Source organism: Aspergillus stella-maris (genome assembly GCF_047715825.1).
Source record: "Aspergillus stella-maris strain CBS 113639 unplaced genomic scaffold BDV14scaffold_43, whole genome shotgun sequence".
Lineage (NCBI taxonomy): Eukaryota > Fungi > Ascomycota > Eurotiomycetes > Eurotiales > Aspergillaceae > Aspergillus > Aspergillus stella-maris.
The window spans coordinates 124,397-138,690 of NW_027396837.1; the positions used below are offsets into that span (position 1 = coordinate 124,397).

The window sequence follows — 14,294 nt, forward strand, 5'->3', positions numbered from 1 at the left end:
GTTGGTGGCAGGACCTAGATGAAGGATACAACGAGTTAGAATCTCTCTATCTATATCTTTTGTAATTGGGCCCAAGGGTGGAGGAATGGTAGGGAGGGGAAAGTGCAGCATGGGATAGATGCATAGCTTACCTTTTTGGGACAAGATGGTTTGTTATCCGCATTGCTTGCTGGTTTTGATTTTCTGTCGCGGAGACGCTCGCTTCTGCGTTGGTCTTGCTGCTGCTGCTGCTGCTGCTCTTTTTGCTTTCGAGGATGTGGGGGTTTCTCCCCCATGCTGTTCTGTGTTTTATATATCTAAATGGAAGCAAAGCGATGTATCATACAGCACAGGGTTGGTTTTCTGAGGGCAAGGGAAGTGTAGACGGGAGCATGGAAGGGAGTCAGTTTTACCCTTTCGTGTTGTCGATAATTCTCTATTGTTATTTTAATTGATGTCCTGTTTTCTGATTCATTCTTTCATCGCTCCTCCTTTGATGGGGTATGCCCGGAAACGCGCTTTGTCTCGTTCAAACGCCGAGTCGGCAAGTCATGGAAGTTGCCACGGGCACCCGTCCGCAAGCCCGTCGTCAGGACACACAAAGCAATGCAATAGGTCGACTGCCGCTTAAATGCATTTTCTTAAAACATCTTCCTGAACCAAGCTCCCGCAGATCATTGTACAACGTACACCCGAAATAGCTCCTGGCTGGACCATTGGAACTTAGCACCAGCCCCCCCACACTCACAATGAGTCAGCCAGCCAGTAACTAGAGTGGCCCACCCAAACAAGCTCGCAAACCGGGGATATTATACGTGTCCTGGCGACACAGAAGTAGATAGGGGAGAAGTGTTAGGACTATGTATACCCAGGCAACTTGAAGGCTGAGATTAGACGGGAGGCGCACAGCGACTGCCCGGGCACTTTTACCGCGCCTAGAGCCCAGACGTAGTTAGGGCTGGATAGCCAAGCATCGAAGGTGGAAGGTAGGGGCTATGTAGATGTCTTGCCTACAGAACCAGTTACTTGACAGCGTCCAAACACAGTGTGGTAGGTATTGATTTAGGCGGATGGACTGGGTCTCTACTAGAATCTAGCACTGAGATTGGAGTTTACCAACGACGAAGAAAAGACAGGACCGAACCTTTCAACCAGAGGAGGGCACGAAAACGGACGGGAAAGAGGAAGCAAAAGCACCAACCGAGACGAAATCCATGGTATCAAGCATAAATGATATAATTTATCACAGGAAACAGAAACAGAAACAGAAATGGACAGGCGATCAGGTAGATGGGTACGGATAAGCATCATGTATTCATATTTTCGATCATCAGATGTGCGATATGACCAGATAGTGCACCTTTTACGCACACGCAGCATATCTTATCGTAGCTAGCTTAGCTTAGCTTAGCTGATGGCGTTATGTAGACGAAATATCATGTTCATGTACGAACCGGACCAGGCCAGATGAAACCGGATGCCTACGTACGGGTCTCGCACCCAATACGCCCAAGCAACGCCTTGCGATCGCTCCGACGAGGTCGTGCAGATGATGTCCCATTCGAGCGGCGCCACTCAGCGCTCGACACCTCCGCGGCAACGGCACTGCCGTTGGTGGGATCCTTGGGCAAAGGGTCTTCCTCCTCTTCTTCTTCATCCTCGTCGTCACTTCGCGTGTCCTCGGCGTTGCCGGTGCGAAGAACACCAACCGCCACGCGAATAACCATGCTGAACCAGATGATTGAGAGGACCTGTAGGGAGAGTAGCGAAGTGAGGAAGATCCACTTGATGGTCTGGTTCATGCAGATCGGGCCGTCGATGTCCAGGAATGGCGAGAAGAGGTGCATCACTTTGTCGGGGTAGCCGTTTGTGGAAATTAGGGAGCCGTCGGCGTTGGAGTAGCAACCCCAGGGCATCACGGCGGGGACGTCCTTGAAGATGGACCAGCAGAGGAGCGGGTAGGCAATGTGGCGGGAAATGAGCCAGACGAGCATGAAGACTCCAAAGGCGATGTTGCAGCTCAGCTCGTAACCTAGGTACTTGAGGATCTTGGCGATCTGTACAATGTTAGCATCTACTAATTCCTCGAAAGCGAGCGAAATTCATACCGGAAGCAACAGATCCACAACATCCATCAAGCTCAACACGACGTTCGAGACATTGTAGAAGCCGTAGACATAAGCGGACGTAAGAAGCGAGCTCGTAATAAAGTGATGAGTCAACATCTGGTAGTGATCCTTCCTGGGCTCCTCGATGTTGATAACAAAGATCTGCTGCACCCAGAACGCAAGCTGCGCCAAAAGGTACCACTTCATCGACCCGGACACCCCGCGCGCAGGCCACTCAGCCCAAATGGCCTTGAAATCCATCCAGTAATCCGACGTTGACCACAAATACTGTCTATCATCAGTCGAGGCCGTAGCAAAGTGAAGGTCGGAGAACAAACCATTCCGAAGGACCAGAAGAACGCATAATACAGCGCCATCCATCCCTGCTCCGCAAGCCGAATCGAGGCCTTCTTCTTCAACCCACTCCATTGCGCAATTGGGCGGAACACCCATTCAATTGCAATAGCACGGATAGCAGTGAATGCAAAGATGGAGCTTATGACGAAGTAGACATCATCCCACCCTTGAATGTATACCCCCTGCGACGGTTGGTAGTACGACAGCTGGAAGAACGGCGTGGTGTAAGGTGCGAGCGAAGGGTAGAGGTGGTGAACGGCCAATAGCATGGAGAGCGTTGTCAAGGATATTCCTGCGGACGAGCGAAGCCCCGGTCAGTACCTGCAGTGGAAGGTTGCAAAATAAAAGCACCAGACTACAAGTGGGAGCTTGAGCTGGAGAAATAGAATTCAAGCATACCGATCTGATTCGAAACCACCCATTCCCGGAACGTGGTGTCCTTAGCATCTTTGGCGGGACGATGCGAAGTCGTCGTAACGCAGGCATTGAGCTCCGTAACTGACTGCGGTGGCAAAGCCGTATCGACAGCCATTGTGAAATGTAATTGAAAGCTCAAGAGACCTCGAGCTCAAAGCAGACAGACAAACACAGCTTCGCGCAAGGAGGCGTAGCCGAAGCTGCGGGAGGAGCGAGTAGTGAGTAGCGAGTAGCGAATGTGTTCAAAGTGCAAACGACGGATCGGCGACTCGGGTCGAGAAATCGAGTATCGACACAAAAAACGAGCGAATACGCGGTGCCAGACCACGAAGCAGAAAATAGGACTCGACAACCCCTGGTGTTGAGCTTTTTTTAGTTTGACGGAGCGGGCAATTGCAAGCTGGTGAAATTCCGCGGGACGGAGAAAGTGTACTTTGGAGTGTACCAAGGGGAAGCCTGGCCTGCTTCACGTTTCAGCTTTTGGTGGAGTGGGCGAGACGAAACGGCTGTGCGAAACAAGGGCGATGAGAGGGTGAAGCACGGATACCTCTATAGGAGGGGTACGGTCAAGGTAGTAGGTTCAGCAACGAATCCAGAGAAAGCAAAACAAAGCAAGCGAGATGGGAGAAATCTGGTGGTTAAGGTAACTGGTAACTGCAGAGTGGTCACTGGTCACTGGTACCGGCGCGGCATACAAACTTGGCTGGCCCCAACGTCCCGCCCAGGTACAGTACATTGGCCACACCGCCTCCAATGGCATCCGCATTGCTCTTCACAGGCTCCGTCTACAGGCTGTCCGCTGTCCTCCTCCTCGGTCTTCCTCAAGCTAATGGCGATCTTCAGTCGTCTGACTCCAGCTACCCCTCAATGACTTTCATATGCCGCTGTACTATGGATTTACATTCTCTATCAAAGTTCTCTAGTACAGCTTAAGGACTCTCCTTTTCCAACCCCGCGGTCGCCCCGTTCACATACTCCGCCGCACTGACGCCCAGTTTCGCAAGATCAACTCCTCCCTGTCCCGCCAACGCCCGAGACATCGCCCTGACCACCTCTTCCTCCTCCCAAACCCCCGACGGTGTCCCCGATCCACCACCCTCCCCATTCGCAACAACAGTCTGCCAATACGCATCGTCGCGCTCCTTCAGCACCCGGTCCCGAACAACCGCGTTCCTCGTCACACTCGCAGCATGCAATTTCGTACTTGCACCCGTCAACAAAGCCAACGACGCACTGACAACCCGATCAACCTCATCCGCCTGACTAGGCGGACTAAAGAACCACCTATTCGTAGCAGAAACGTAGATGAAACCCGCAAGAACAGCATCAAACACCGCGATCGCAAGCGGCCTCACAACCGCCATCCGCGCAAACAGCGCACCCGGAACCTCAATCCCATCACGCACAGCCTCACGCCCAGACTTAACAGGGTCATACATAAACACGATGTAAGTGTCCACAGCCGCCAAAAGCAACCCCGCAATCGTAAACTTAACCCGCCACCTCGCGGCCTCCCTCCCCGCAAAGGAAGCAGACGTCGCGATTCCAACGACGGCCATATGCACCAAGTGCGGGATCATCACGTTGGGCGCGTAATAGAACAGCGCAAATGTATTCGCGTTATCGGCCTTGCAGAATCGACACCCTGTTAATGCCTCACTTCCAAACCGTAGATAGATCCGTCGTGCCTCTTTCGAGATGAACTTCGCTCGGAGCAGTGTATCCGCTTCCGTAAGGACACCACCGCTCCGAACCCGCGCAAGCCGTGAGAAGATCGTGTCAACAGAGGTATTTATCCGGGAGCGCGTAAGACTGAATATACTGGGACTCGGAGCGAATGGGTTCGAAGGGAAAGAAAGCAGGAAGAAGACAAGGATCGAAAAGAAGAGGACATTAAGCGCTCTCGACGCAGACGGCGGTAAAGGGCGCGGACTCGGTCGCGATGTAAGCGAGACTTTCATATACCGGTAGAAGTTTATCAGGCGGGGGAGGACGATCGGTGCGAAGATGAGGGCTAGGCTTTGGATACTAGAGCAGGTGGAAGTATAGGTGTTAGTTGGCATTGCTTTGCCGGAATGTCATGACTAGGGCATTCAAGCGCAGGTGGTAAAGGAAAAGAGAGAACTCACGCGCCCCATGGTATATTGAGGTCCGCCATTTTGGGTATGTTGATGCTCGCGCCGGGTGGCTTGAGTGTTGTAGGAGGGTTAGTTAGGTGGCTTGTACCTATTGTCGGCTCGGGGTAGCTTGATGGTGCCAAGACCTGGGCGGTTAGCGGGCCCTAGGTACTCCGTCGGTCCTCGAAACTGCGCTGGGTATGACCCTGGGATGAACCTCCAAGCGAAGAAGTTCGTTAAGATGAAAGTTCTTGTAGCAGACTGAATTATGCATCATTTCAAATCACTTGACTGATTAGAAGCTTACGAGATGCATCTGGGGTCAATGTTTTGAGACAAAGCATCAAAACATCACGTGTGCGATGCAGAAATATATATTTTGGGCCGGGTGACCGGACAATGACTATGACAGGTTTGCAGTGAAAAGACCATAAATCGTTAAATTTGAATTAAGAAAATACTATCAACCCGGCGTCCAAGAACTACTCTGCCCGACATCCGACGGTCCAAACAAATTCTGAATCATCAACCCACCCGCAGCATCCAAGAACTCCGCTCCAAACGATCCCTGCGTATACCGATAATCATCACCAAAGCCCTGCCCAAACGGCCCATACAGCATCGCGTTATTGCCCCAGCCGGGTGCCGACCAGGGAGGTCGGACCTGCCCGGCCATTTGTGTTAGGGAGAAGGGGTCGAAGCTTCCGGGGGATGTTCGTTCGTGGCCGTGTTCTATGGGACAAGAAGTGTTAGCTTCGTGTATAGTAAATCGAAAGACGGGGCGGATAATGGGTAACGTACCAAGAACTTTCTGAAGCACGGCTCTCGCACGAAGAGCCATATCGTGCGAAGAGCCAAGACTTCCCAGGCAGTCAACGGCACGCTGTATATGGCACTTCCAAGATTCGGCTAGAGGGTGCGTGGGCCCATATACGTAGCAAGTCGCCTGAACGAAACTTGCAGTCAGAAGCCAGCAAGTAGCGTACCAGGTGAGTCCTCGCTCGCGGTTATCCGTCGACTCGAGGAACCCGCAAATCGACGTGACGCACATATCCGCAGCTGCGAGGCAAGAGGCAATCGGGCCGGAGGAAGTGTCAAGTTCGGATTTCGATGTGATGTTCTGGAAAAGGAATGGTCGGTTGATGACGATTCGGAGATGATACGACCGCCACAAAACAACTCGTCTGGGTATATCGAATCGCGGCTCAAGATAGACGTCTGTGTCGAAATGAGGGGGAAGTTCGTTGTGCCAGGAGAATATGCGGTGCTCTAGATCTTCGGCTTTTGCGGAAGAGGGTAGGTGATGAGTTAGTAACTCGACTTGAATAGCATTGGCAATCTTCGCAAGCTTGACTTGCGCAATGAGACAGGATGTTATGGTAGGGCCAGCATGGCTTTCAGGAAGCTCTTCCATATCCACAGCTAGGTCGTGATCGTCCACATTAGCCGGAAGTCGGACATTGACACCAACGAGTGAGACAGCTGGACGCCCCAGAATCAACTGGACTGCCGAGACAAAGATGAAAAGCGTCCACCATACCCGCCGCCGAATCTCCATTGTGAAAGGTGATGTGCTGGGCTTTCCAAATTCTCTATGTAATCCGATCGCAAGTGCCATGCTGAAGCCGATACCGACGAGAATGAAGGCAGCGTTGGGTTTGTTTCTTTTCTGCAAGTAGTTGGCCATGAGAACAATTGCCTGGACGTAACTCAGTGATCCTTTCTCTAGCACATCCATCGATAGGTGTTTTCGTGCTTCCTTGAAGAAGACAATGTCCATTTTGGTTCCGTTCGAGTCGCCTGCAAAGGCGCCTAGCGCAAGTACTGTATTGTATAGTAGTGGCCATGATCCGTCGTGAGGCTTGGCCAAAGCACCTGATGACTGTTAAAAACAACACATCATGGCGAGACTAACCTAGTACCCACCGGATACTCGTGCACGAAACGTCCCCTCATGTAAGATAGGATACGCAGGATGATAAAACGTAAAATAATCATCAAGATAACGCGCGACCTCTGACTGCGACCTGGGCATCCCAGAATCCGAAATATCATCATCATCCAATGACGAAGCTGGGATAAAACTGCCGAGTGGAATATAAAGAGGAAGCGACTGAAGGAACTTCAATGCAGCAACTCCCGACTGCGGCCCTGTATAGCCGGCTTTATGAGGATCGATAGTCAAGAAGCCCATGCCATCGGTAGAGTTGTCAAAGTCCTGCGACTCATCGAACTCGTAGTCTTCTGCATTGCTGTATTCGGCAACACTGGTAGGCGGCTGCTCAGTGGAATGTGTCAAGTCGTTGTGATGTTTGTTTTTCTTTGGCGTTACTGAGATCGAGTCGTCATTGAGGCGAACATTGCCGAGGGCTTCCTGGAGATCAACGGATGGGAGATAGACTGTCCAGGCCTTCTCCATGTCGTGCACAAGGCGTTCATATTCTTGAAGTCGTCTACGTACAACACGTAAGGGTGATGCAGAACAAATAGGGAGATAAAGAAGTAAATTACCTTTGCAATTTCGACAGCTGATGCGATGGTGATGAATATTTGCAGGACTTCGCGTCCCGCATGCAATTCAAGCAGTTCTCGTCTCCGGAGCATCGGATCTTCCGCCGCTTGCACTCATCGCAAGCAAATGTTTTGCGAAGGATATGCCGTGTCCGAGGCGGATCCATGTCAAATTACGCGTAGATTAGGTGAATTGAGACATGAGAGTGTCAAAGTCGCAAATCCAGAGGACTTGGGCACCCCCCTCATTGCTCCACAGTCCCCGAGACGTCCATTTGCCCCCGCCAGAGGCAAAGTACTGGATATCCAGAGAACAGGCTACCACGAGCCACAATTTGATTTTAAACTTGACGGTACCGCTACTCCCGATTTCGGCTACACTGGGAACTGTAACTTTGGCGAAGTGTCAATTTTTGAGCGTCGAGCGGCGTCTTGTTCAAGGAAATCGAGGGCTGTCGCCCTCATCCAATCACGGCATTTCCCCCGAGAGTGGACCGCCTCTCGGTGCGCGACCGAAGTATACGGAGCCACCCCACCTGCCTTTCACTCTAGCCCTGGAACTGTTTTGCTTAGCGGCCTCGATAGGAGTTGTTGACGTAGTAAGTCTAGGCACAGGATAGTATAGTAATCATGACACCAGCACAGAGCCGGTCTTGGTCCACCTAGACAAGGCCATAATGGCCCTTTGCCGCTGACGGATATCGCAGTCATTAACAGGGCGCCCACGGGCCTGCGCCAAGATGCTTCGCATAACCTGACAGAAGGACTTCTGATAGCCAGAGCCGGAGGTCACAACACAGGACTCGTTAGCTCGGATCATAACCTCGCAAGCATTTAGGAATGCCTCCCCCGCTTGGTCTTGTAGTTGTTGAAGGATAAGAAGGAAGTAGAAGCTCCCTTGGAGGAGTTGGATACCAAAGAAGTCAGGCATGAAACTGACGTCCGGATCAAACTTTAGGATCTGTCGCACTGAGTCCGCCGCTTTCAGTGCATGCGGAATAGCGAGAGCCAAATCGGGAGACGAAGACCAGAAGCCACGATCGTCCATGAGTGAAGTCGGATCCCACTTGCCACTCTGAAGTATGTGCAATACGTCGATGTAGTATGATGCATAGGAGGCCATTGTCTGTACAAGCCAGAGGCTTGTCTGCACTTGGGGCCTCTGTGCCGCATCCTGGCTCGATGTCTGGAGAGAAGATCGTTCAGGGGTTGAAGCGTTCGCGATAAATGAGTAGAGACTGGCTTCGTATGTATCAAGTTGACTGAGAACTTGGTGGAGTTGGACTATCCACGCTTCATCGCCGAACGTTTCTTGAAGAAGCATGGGGTGATTCTTTAGTTGATTGACATCGAGTATTTGACCCACGATAGTCATAAGAGGCAGAAAAAACCCGAATATCGATGGTCCGCGGCATGTGTAATCCGAAAATACTCGTCGCATATAATTGGATCCTGATATTATGCACTGCGGCCCATCAATATCAGGGCTGTTGCTATGAATCTCGCCTGCCTGCCATGCCTCGTCGTCAAGTGGTAGTAGAAGGTTTTTGCTGTCAGAATCAAGGAGCATCAAAGGGCGATTAAAGCATAGTGCTAAATGTCGATCCATGATATAAAGGAGCCACCACGTCCTGCGGCGCTCTTCGCGTTGTTCTTCAGTGATACGGACGGTTGAACTGTAGCTTCGGCAGCATACGCAATCGAGGACCTTTGGGGTTGAGGCTGAAAAGGTCAAGGACGGGTCCAGGGACGAAAAGTGACTAACTCCACTGTTCATACTCGGTAGGATTTGTATCTCGTGGTTTAATCTTTGTTGGCGTGCTAGCGTGAAAGCGGAATACCACCTAAAGATCCATGTCAGTTTGTTATACTTCTATAAGGGAGTGCTAGGTACTGACCAGCTTATACTCGACGCATCTTGCTCATTAGCTGAAGAGATGAACGCAATGTGTATAAGGGTGATAGTGTCGTCCAAGGACCCTGGCAAGCACCCGGGATCTTTGGTACCATTTCTCAGGGTGAAAGAGGCAGCCTCAACACCTGGCAGAGTCGCGGCACTCCCTGAAGGAAACGTAGCATATGTTGAAGGGGGTAATAGTTTATGAGTGAGAGCACCCAGAAACTTGGAAATTTCTCTGCGGTATTGTGATGGCAACGGCAGCGACAGTGTATAATCACTCAAAGATGCGACCCATAGCATGCTCGCTAGAAGAGATGGGCTACTTGCACGATAGTGGCTTCCATTCACGAAAGACGCTTTCCTTAAAATGTAGCAATGTATGTGGCGACAGATCGGGTGTAGGCTTGTTGTGTAGGCGCTGGTGAAATAGAGATCGAGAAGGTCGCATGCGAATTCCGAAGAGATCTTGGGCTCGATAAACGGCATCAATGGCCGTAGAACGGGATATTTCAGATCCGGTACATCATTTTTGGACAAGGAAGTTGATGCTGATCCTATTTCAGAGCTTGCTGAAATTTCATGTTCAACGGAAAGCACATCACTGAAGAGCTCCGCTGGAAAGGAATTGCCATCAAAGCCATCCCGAAAAGAAACATTATCCGGGATTTGTGACGGTATGCTTTGCACCAGTGGTGAATGATCTGTCGTGGTTGTCTTTGCCTCGATTCCTTCTGTAAGCCACCCATTACTCTCAAGAAACCTCAGCTCTTGAGTATCTGAACTCACAATAGTCAAGCCAGCCGGATATGAGCTCTTGTAAGGACCTTGAGTAGTACTTATAGGTTTGCCCATAGAGAAACATGTAGACTGAGCTTCCGGTGACGAAGCAATGGTGCTCGATAAGATTTTGATCACTTCTGGCGTGCTCGGTTCGATTTTATCGGATTTAGGAACACGTCCTCGTTTGCGGCGAGCGCGAGTAAACTCGCATTGTGTACCATTCTTGAGACATCTTCCACAAGGAAATTCTCGATCACAACGAGCATGGTTGGAATGACACCAGTCGCATGCAATTCGGCTGCGCGTAAGTCGCGGTCTCGATTTGGTATGAGTCGCTGGTTGAGGATTCTCCGCCTGTTGTTTGCCCATTCCGGGCAGAGCAAGGGAGATATACGTCTCAAAGACGGAACAACAGAGGAAGCAGATTCAAGGAGGGAAGAAAGCGACAAGAGATGGGAGCACTCGCGTCCGTGCTGTTCAAACGACCTGAGCTCGTCCGAGGCTGTGGGCGGACAGTAGTCAGTACGGGACTGAACAAACAACTAGCCGACCTCAAGGGCTCAATGCCACATACTGGGGCTTCATCTCAACAGCTTACAGGAGAAGTGGATCTTCCAGGGTTAGGGGCTTCCGGTGAACAATATGACGTGAAGCCATTAGACGGGGCTATCACCGAGCTCGTTGTTTGATCCGCATGGGGTCGGAAGGCTGCCGCAGGAAACGGCAGACGAGGGAGAAGACCGAGTCCTTGAAGTCATGCACGTGGGCACCACCTGCTAGGCTGCCAAGGTTACAAAATGAGGTATGGGCCTGAACGCGATAGGGACAATGATCCTGCACCCTCCAATGAAAATGAAATGCAAATGCACTTCGTAATATCTGTTCGTTCATCTGTTCTTTAACAATAAATCTAAGTATACAATATGCCACCATTCGCACAAATGACATCCCCTGTAACCCATCGAGACCGTTCCTCAGCGAGGAATGTGACGATATCACCAATGTCTTCTACAGTGCCACAGCGCTGTCCGGCAGGCACTTTCTTGTTCTCCTCCTCCATGCGAGCCAAGTGCACCGGTCCGGCAGCCTGATACATATCCGTGTCAACGGGGCCCGGGTTAATTGCATTGACTGTTACCCCGTACTTATGCCCGAGCTCGGTTGCCCAGACTCGAGTAAGGCCCTCGACGGCAGCTTTGCTTGCTGCATAGACGGATTGTGTGGAGTAGCCACCCCGAGCGGAGATGGACGATAGATTGACTATCCGTCCACCACGGCGAATAAATGGCAGCACTGCCTGAGTCATGAAGACCACTGCCTTGACGTTCACATCCATAAGTTGTGTGTAGATCTCTAGGGTAACCTCTTCAAGCGGTCTGTTATCACCGAGCCCGGCGTTGTTGACGAGAATGTCGATATGATCTGTCTTGAAAGCCGTCAGGGTAGCTTGAATGATGGTTTCTGGGGCTGTTATGTCCGTGACATTGGCCTGAATAGCAACAGCTTCCTGGTTATTTCGGCGCAACTCCTCGACTAGGCTGTTCGCGGCAGATTTGGATGAAGATGAGACATAGTTGAAAGCCACCTACGCATGTAAGTACAAGCACATGATACGATGGAGTAGATAATACTTACTTTTACGCCCTGATTGCTCAAGCTACGGACGATTCCAGCCCCGATTCCTCTGGCACCACCGGTGACGATAGCGATCTTTCCTTCAAGTGACATAGTAATTTTTTGATTGTGACGAGGATGCTCTCTGTAAACAAGCCATCTTGAGTTCTGTATTTAACCCCCATAGCTGATAAACCGAACATTATCCTCGGAGAACCACCCAGATTTGTTCCATAGTGTTCTACGAAGCACCGAGCGACACTCTGTGGCCTGAGGCAACTATGAGGCAACACGACGCCAGCCCCCACCAGCATTCGGGGCTATCTCCGGATTGCCAGCAAAGACTTTTGCTTCTCCAGAAAATGCTCCAGTTTGATCCAATGAGATCATCAATTGAAACGCTGGAGAAACGTGGGGTATCTCTCCCTGCAATGAGCTACATCATCTCATGCAACTCGGCGTTTCGGTTCCTATGCTGGATGTTGGTTCGCATCATGAACTGCGGCAACACCTCCGAACCCACGTTCGAAGTGGCACATTCTGTCATACTGGAGCTGTCCCCGAGGCGCTTTTGGCGGTTCATTCGGATTCGATGTGGCACAAATCGATTTCTGCGCTCGGGGGTGGTCCGTAGGGTTATTACGCCCTCGCCAAACGAGGAACGGCGGCTGCCCTGCTATATATTTCCTTGAATACTTCAAGTATTGCCCAACAAGACATCACTTCATCACAATGGACGTCCTTCAGACCAAGCCTCAAAACATTGCTGTTCATACAAGCCCGTCACACGACCTTCGGGTGGTCGACTGTGAGATCCCCAAGCTTGCACCAGATGAGTGCCTGGTCCATGTCCGGGCAACCGGTATCTGCGGATCAGATGTTCACTTCTGGAAGCATGGCCGCATCGGTCCAATGATCGTGACTGGAGACAACGGTCTCGGACACGAGAGTGCCGGAATCGTCCTGCAGGTCGGTGACGCGGTAACCCGATTCAAGCCAGGTATGAGAATCCTCCAGCCTCTTTAGCTTCTGTCGCTAATGCACACCAACAGGCGATCGGGTAGCTATGGAATGTGGCGTTCCTTGCTCTAAGCCAACTTGTGACTTCTGCCGCACTGGAAAGTACCACGCTTGCCCGGATGTGGTCTTCTTCTCTACACCTCCTCACCACGGCACTCTGCGAAGATACCATGCCCACCCCGAGGCTTGGCTTCATCGCCTTCCCGACCACGTCTCTTTCGAAGAAGGTGCTCTTCTAGAGCCTCTTACTGTTGCATTGGCCGGAATTGACCGCTCGGGTCTGCGCCTTGCCGATCCTCTTGTCATCTGCGGTGCTGGACCCATTGGTCTTGTTACGCTGCTGGCCGCCAACGCCGCCGGCGCTGCCCCGATCGTTATCACAGATATTGATGAGAACCGCCTGGCGAAGGCAAAGGAGCTCATCCCACGTGTACAGACTGTACACGTCCAGAAGGAGGAAACCTCGCAAGAGCTGGGTCATCGAATCGTCAAAGAGCTCGGCCAGGAGGCGAAACTGGTCCTGGAATGTACCGGTGTGGAGAGCAGTGTTCACGCGGGAATATACGTAAGTTGAGCAATAACCACGGGTGCATCTCCGACAAATTAATGTGTTTCATGCCAGGCAACTCGGTTCGGAGGTATGGTTTTCGTCATTGGTGTCGGAAAGGACTTCCAAAACATCCCCTTCATGCACATGTCGGCCAAGGAGATCGACCTCCGCTTCCAATACCGCTACCATGACATCTATCCCAAGGCTATTAGCGTAGTCAATGCGGGGCTTATCGACCTGAAGCCATTGGTCTCACATCGGTATAAGCTGGAGGAAGGCCTTGAAGCATTTGCCACAGCTAGCAACCCTGCTGCAAGAGCCATCAAGGTTCAAATCATTGATGAATAAAGATTTATGAAATAGAAATAGAAAGCAATTGATGATTTTTGTATGATTGATGATCAAAGCTATAACCAGTATGTGCTATGTAGACCAGCCAAGACGAGAAAGGACGTAGTTTGGAAGCTTGAAGAAATAATCTTGTGTAGTAAGTAGTCGAAGAGACTGCCAGAACCAAGGCATGTGCTACTCTCAGCTAGATAGTGCTGTGTTACCCCAGACGCCCCGTTGTGTCTTCTGTTCTCTTCCCGACGCACTACTCAACTTGACTCAGGCTTCAGTCCTGACGCTTCTTTCAACTTTACAACAATGGAATTGTTCCCGTCAATTTTGAGTAGGCTGTCAGGACTGAATCATGGAACCACGGCTTTTCACACGAGGACGGAGAACCGCCGAATACACAGCGGGGCGATGGCTTTGCCGGACCCAATACTTCTCAACGGCCGCACCTCCGTGATTGGATCGGGGGAGTGTTTCGGATGATTAGGGGAAATACGGCTTATACGGCGAAGTGTAGGGCCAAGTCTATGGGTATGGGGTAGGTATGCGGAGACTCGCTGCCCTGATCCAATCAAGCCCATCGCCTACTTGGCTGTCGACAA

General features: G+C 51.2%; 6 protein-coding genes across 6 annotated transcripts; 1 reads left to right on the plus strand and 5 right to left on the minus strand.

Annotated features, from left to right (window-relative positions):
- Window positions 1–935: 935 nt before the first annotated feature.
- On the minus strand, window positions 936–3,539 carry BDV14DRAFT_176997 (putative longevity-assurance protein (LAC1)). The gene is made up of 4 exons (XM_073769345.1): window positions 2,844–3,539; window positions 2,426–2,736; window positions 2,088–2,375; window positions 936–2,036 (listed from the first exon to the last, which is right to left on the minus strand). Exons 1-4 carry the CDS (start codon window positions 2,974–2,976, stop codon window positions 1,461–1,463), a joined length of 1,308 nt encoding a protein of 435 aa, XP_073626187.1. The 5' UTR covers window positions 2,977–3,539; the 3' UTR covers window positions 936–1,460.
- Window positions 3,540–3,692: 153 nt separating this feature from the next.
- BDV14DRAFT_176999 (uncharacterized protein) lies at window positions 3,693–5,066 on the minus strand. The gene is made up of 2 exons (XM_073769346.1): window positions 4,991–5,066; window positions 3,693–4,889 (listed from the first exon to the last, which is right to left on the minus strand). Exons 1-2 carry the CDS (start codon window positions 5,017–5,019, stop codon window positions 3,791–3,793), a joined length of 1,128 nt encoding a protein of 375 aa, XP_073626188.1. The 5' UTR covers window positions 5,020–5,066; the 3' UTR covers window positions 3,693–3,790.
- A 375-nt stretch (window positions 5,067–5,441) lies between these two features.
- Window positions 5,442–7,656, minus strand: BDV14DRAFT_191071 (putative C6 transcription factor; the record flags this gene model as incomplete). Its single annotated transcript, XM_073771436.1, has 4 exons — window positions 5,442–5,710; window positions 5,780–6,853; window positions 6,905–7,431; window positions 7,490–7,656. 4 exons carry the CDS (start codon window positions 7,654–7,656, stop codon window positions 5,442–5,444), a joined length of 2,037 nt encoding a protein of 678 aa, XP_073626189.1.
- Window positions 7,657–8,117: 461 nt separating this feature from the next.
- On the minus strand, window positions 8,118–10,538 carry BDV14DRAFT_191072 (Zn(II)2Cys6 transcription factor; the record flags this gene model as incomplete). Its single annotated transcript, XM_073771437.1, has 2 exons — window positions 8,118–9,333; window positions 9,388–10,538. The coding sequence occupies 2 exons, from the start codon at window positions 10,536–10,538 to the stop codon at window positions 8,118–8,120; spliced, it is 2,367 nt and encodes a 788-aa protein (XP_073626190.1).
- Window positions 10,539–11,039: 501 nt separating this feature from the next.
- Window positions 11,040–11,984, minus strand: BDV14DRAFT_177002 (SDR family NAD(P)-dependent oxidoreductase). Its single transcript, XM_073769347.1, has 2 exons — window positions 11,805–11,984; window positions 11,040–11,754 (listed from the first exon to the last, which is right to left on the minus strand). The coding sequence occupies exons 1-2, from the start codon at window positions 11,895–11,897 to the stop codon at window positions 11,080–11,082; spliced, it is 768 nt and encodes a 255-aa protein (XP_073626191.1). The 5' UTR covers window positions 11,898–11,984; the 3' UTR covers window positions 11,040–11,079.
- A 155-nt stretch (window positions 11,985–12,139) lies between these two features.
- Window positions 12,140–13,701, plus strand: BDV14DRAFT_210043 (NAD(P)-dependent alcohol dehydrogenase; the record flags this gene model as incomplete). The annotated part of the gene is made up of 3 exons (XM_073775794.1): window positions 12,140–12,783; window positions 12,836–13,368; window positions 13,426–13,701. Exons 1-3 carry the CDS (start codon window positions 12,516–12,518, stop codon window positions 13,699–13,701), a joined length of 1,077 nt encoding a protein of 358 aa, XP_073626192.1. The 5' UTR covers window positions 12,140–12,515.
- Between the last annotated feature and the right edge of the window lie 593 nt (window positions 13,702–14,294).

What these genes read in the sequence shown, in the direction of transcription:
- BDV14DRAFT_177002 (XM_073769347.1), bottom strand. Translation starts at nt 11,897, where the DNA reads ATGTCACTTGAAGGAAAGATCGCTATCGTCACCGGTGGTGCCAGAGGA. An exon ending in TGAGCAATCAGGGCGTAAAA is followed by an intron (nt 11,755 to 11,804) that starts GTAAGTATTATC and finishes TTACATGCGTAG; the next exon opens with GTGGCTTTCAACTATGTCTC.
- BDV14DRAFT_176997 (XM_073769345.1), bottom strand. Translation starts at nt 2,976, where the DNA reads ATGGCTGTCGATACGGCTTTGCCACCGCAGTCAGTTACGGAGCTCAAT. An exon ending in GGTGGTTTCGAATCAGATCG is followed by an intron (nt 2,737 to 2,843) that starts GTATGCTTGAAT and finishes GCTCGTCCGCAG; the next exon opens with GAATATCCTTGACAACGCTC. An exon ending in TTGTGGATCTGTTGCTTCCG is followed by an intron (nt 2,037 to 2,087) that starts GTATGAATTTCG and finishes AACATTGTACAG; the next exon opens with ATCGCCAAGATCCTCAAGTA.
- BDV14DRAFT_176999 (XM_073769346.1), bottom strand. Translation starts at nt 5,019, where the DNA reads ATGGCGGACCTCAATATACCATGGGGCGC. An exon ending in CTCAATATACCATGGGGCGC is followed by an intron (nt 4,890 to 4,990) that starts GTGAGTTCTCTC and finishes CACCTGCTCTAG; the next exon opens with TATCCAAAGCCTAGCCCTCA.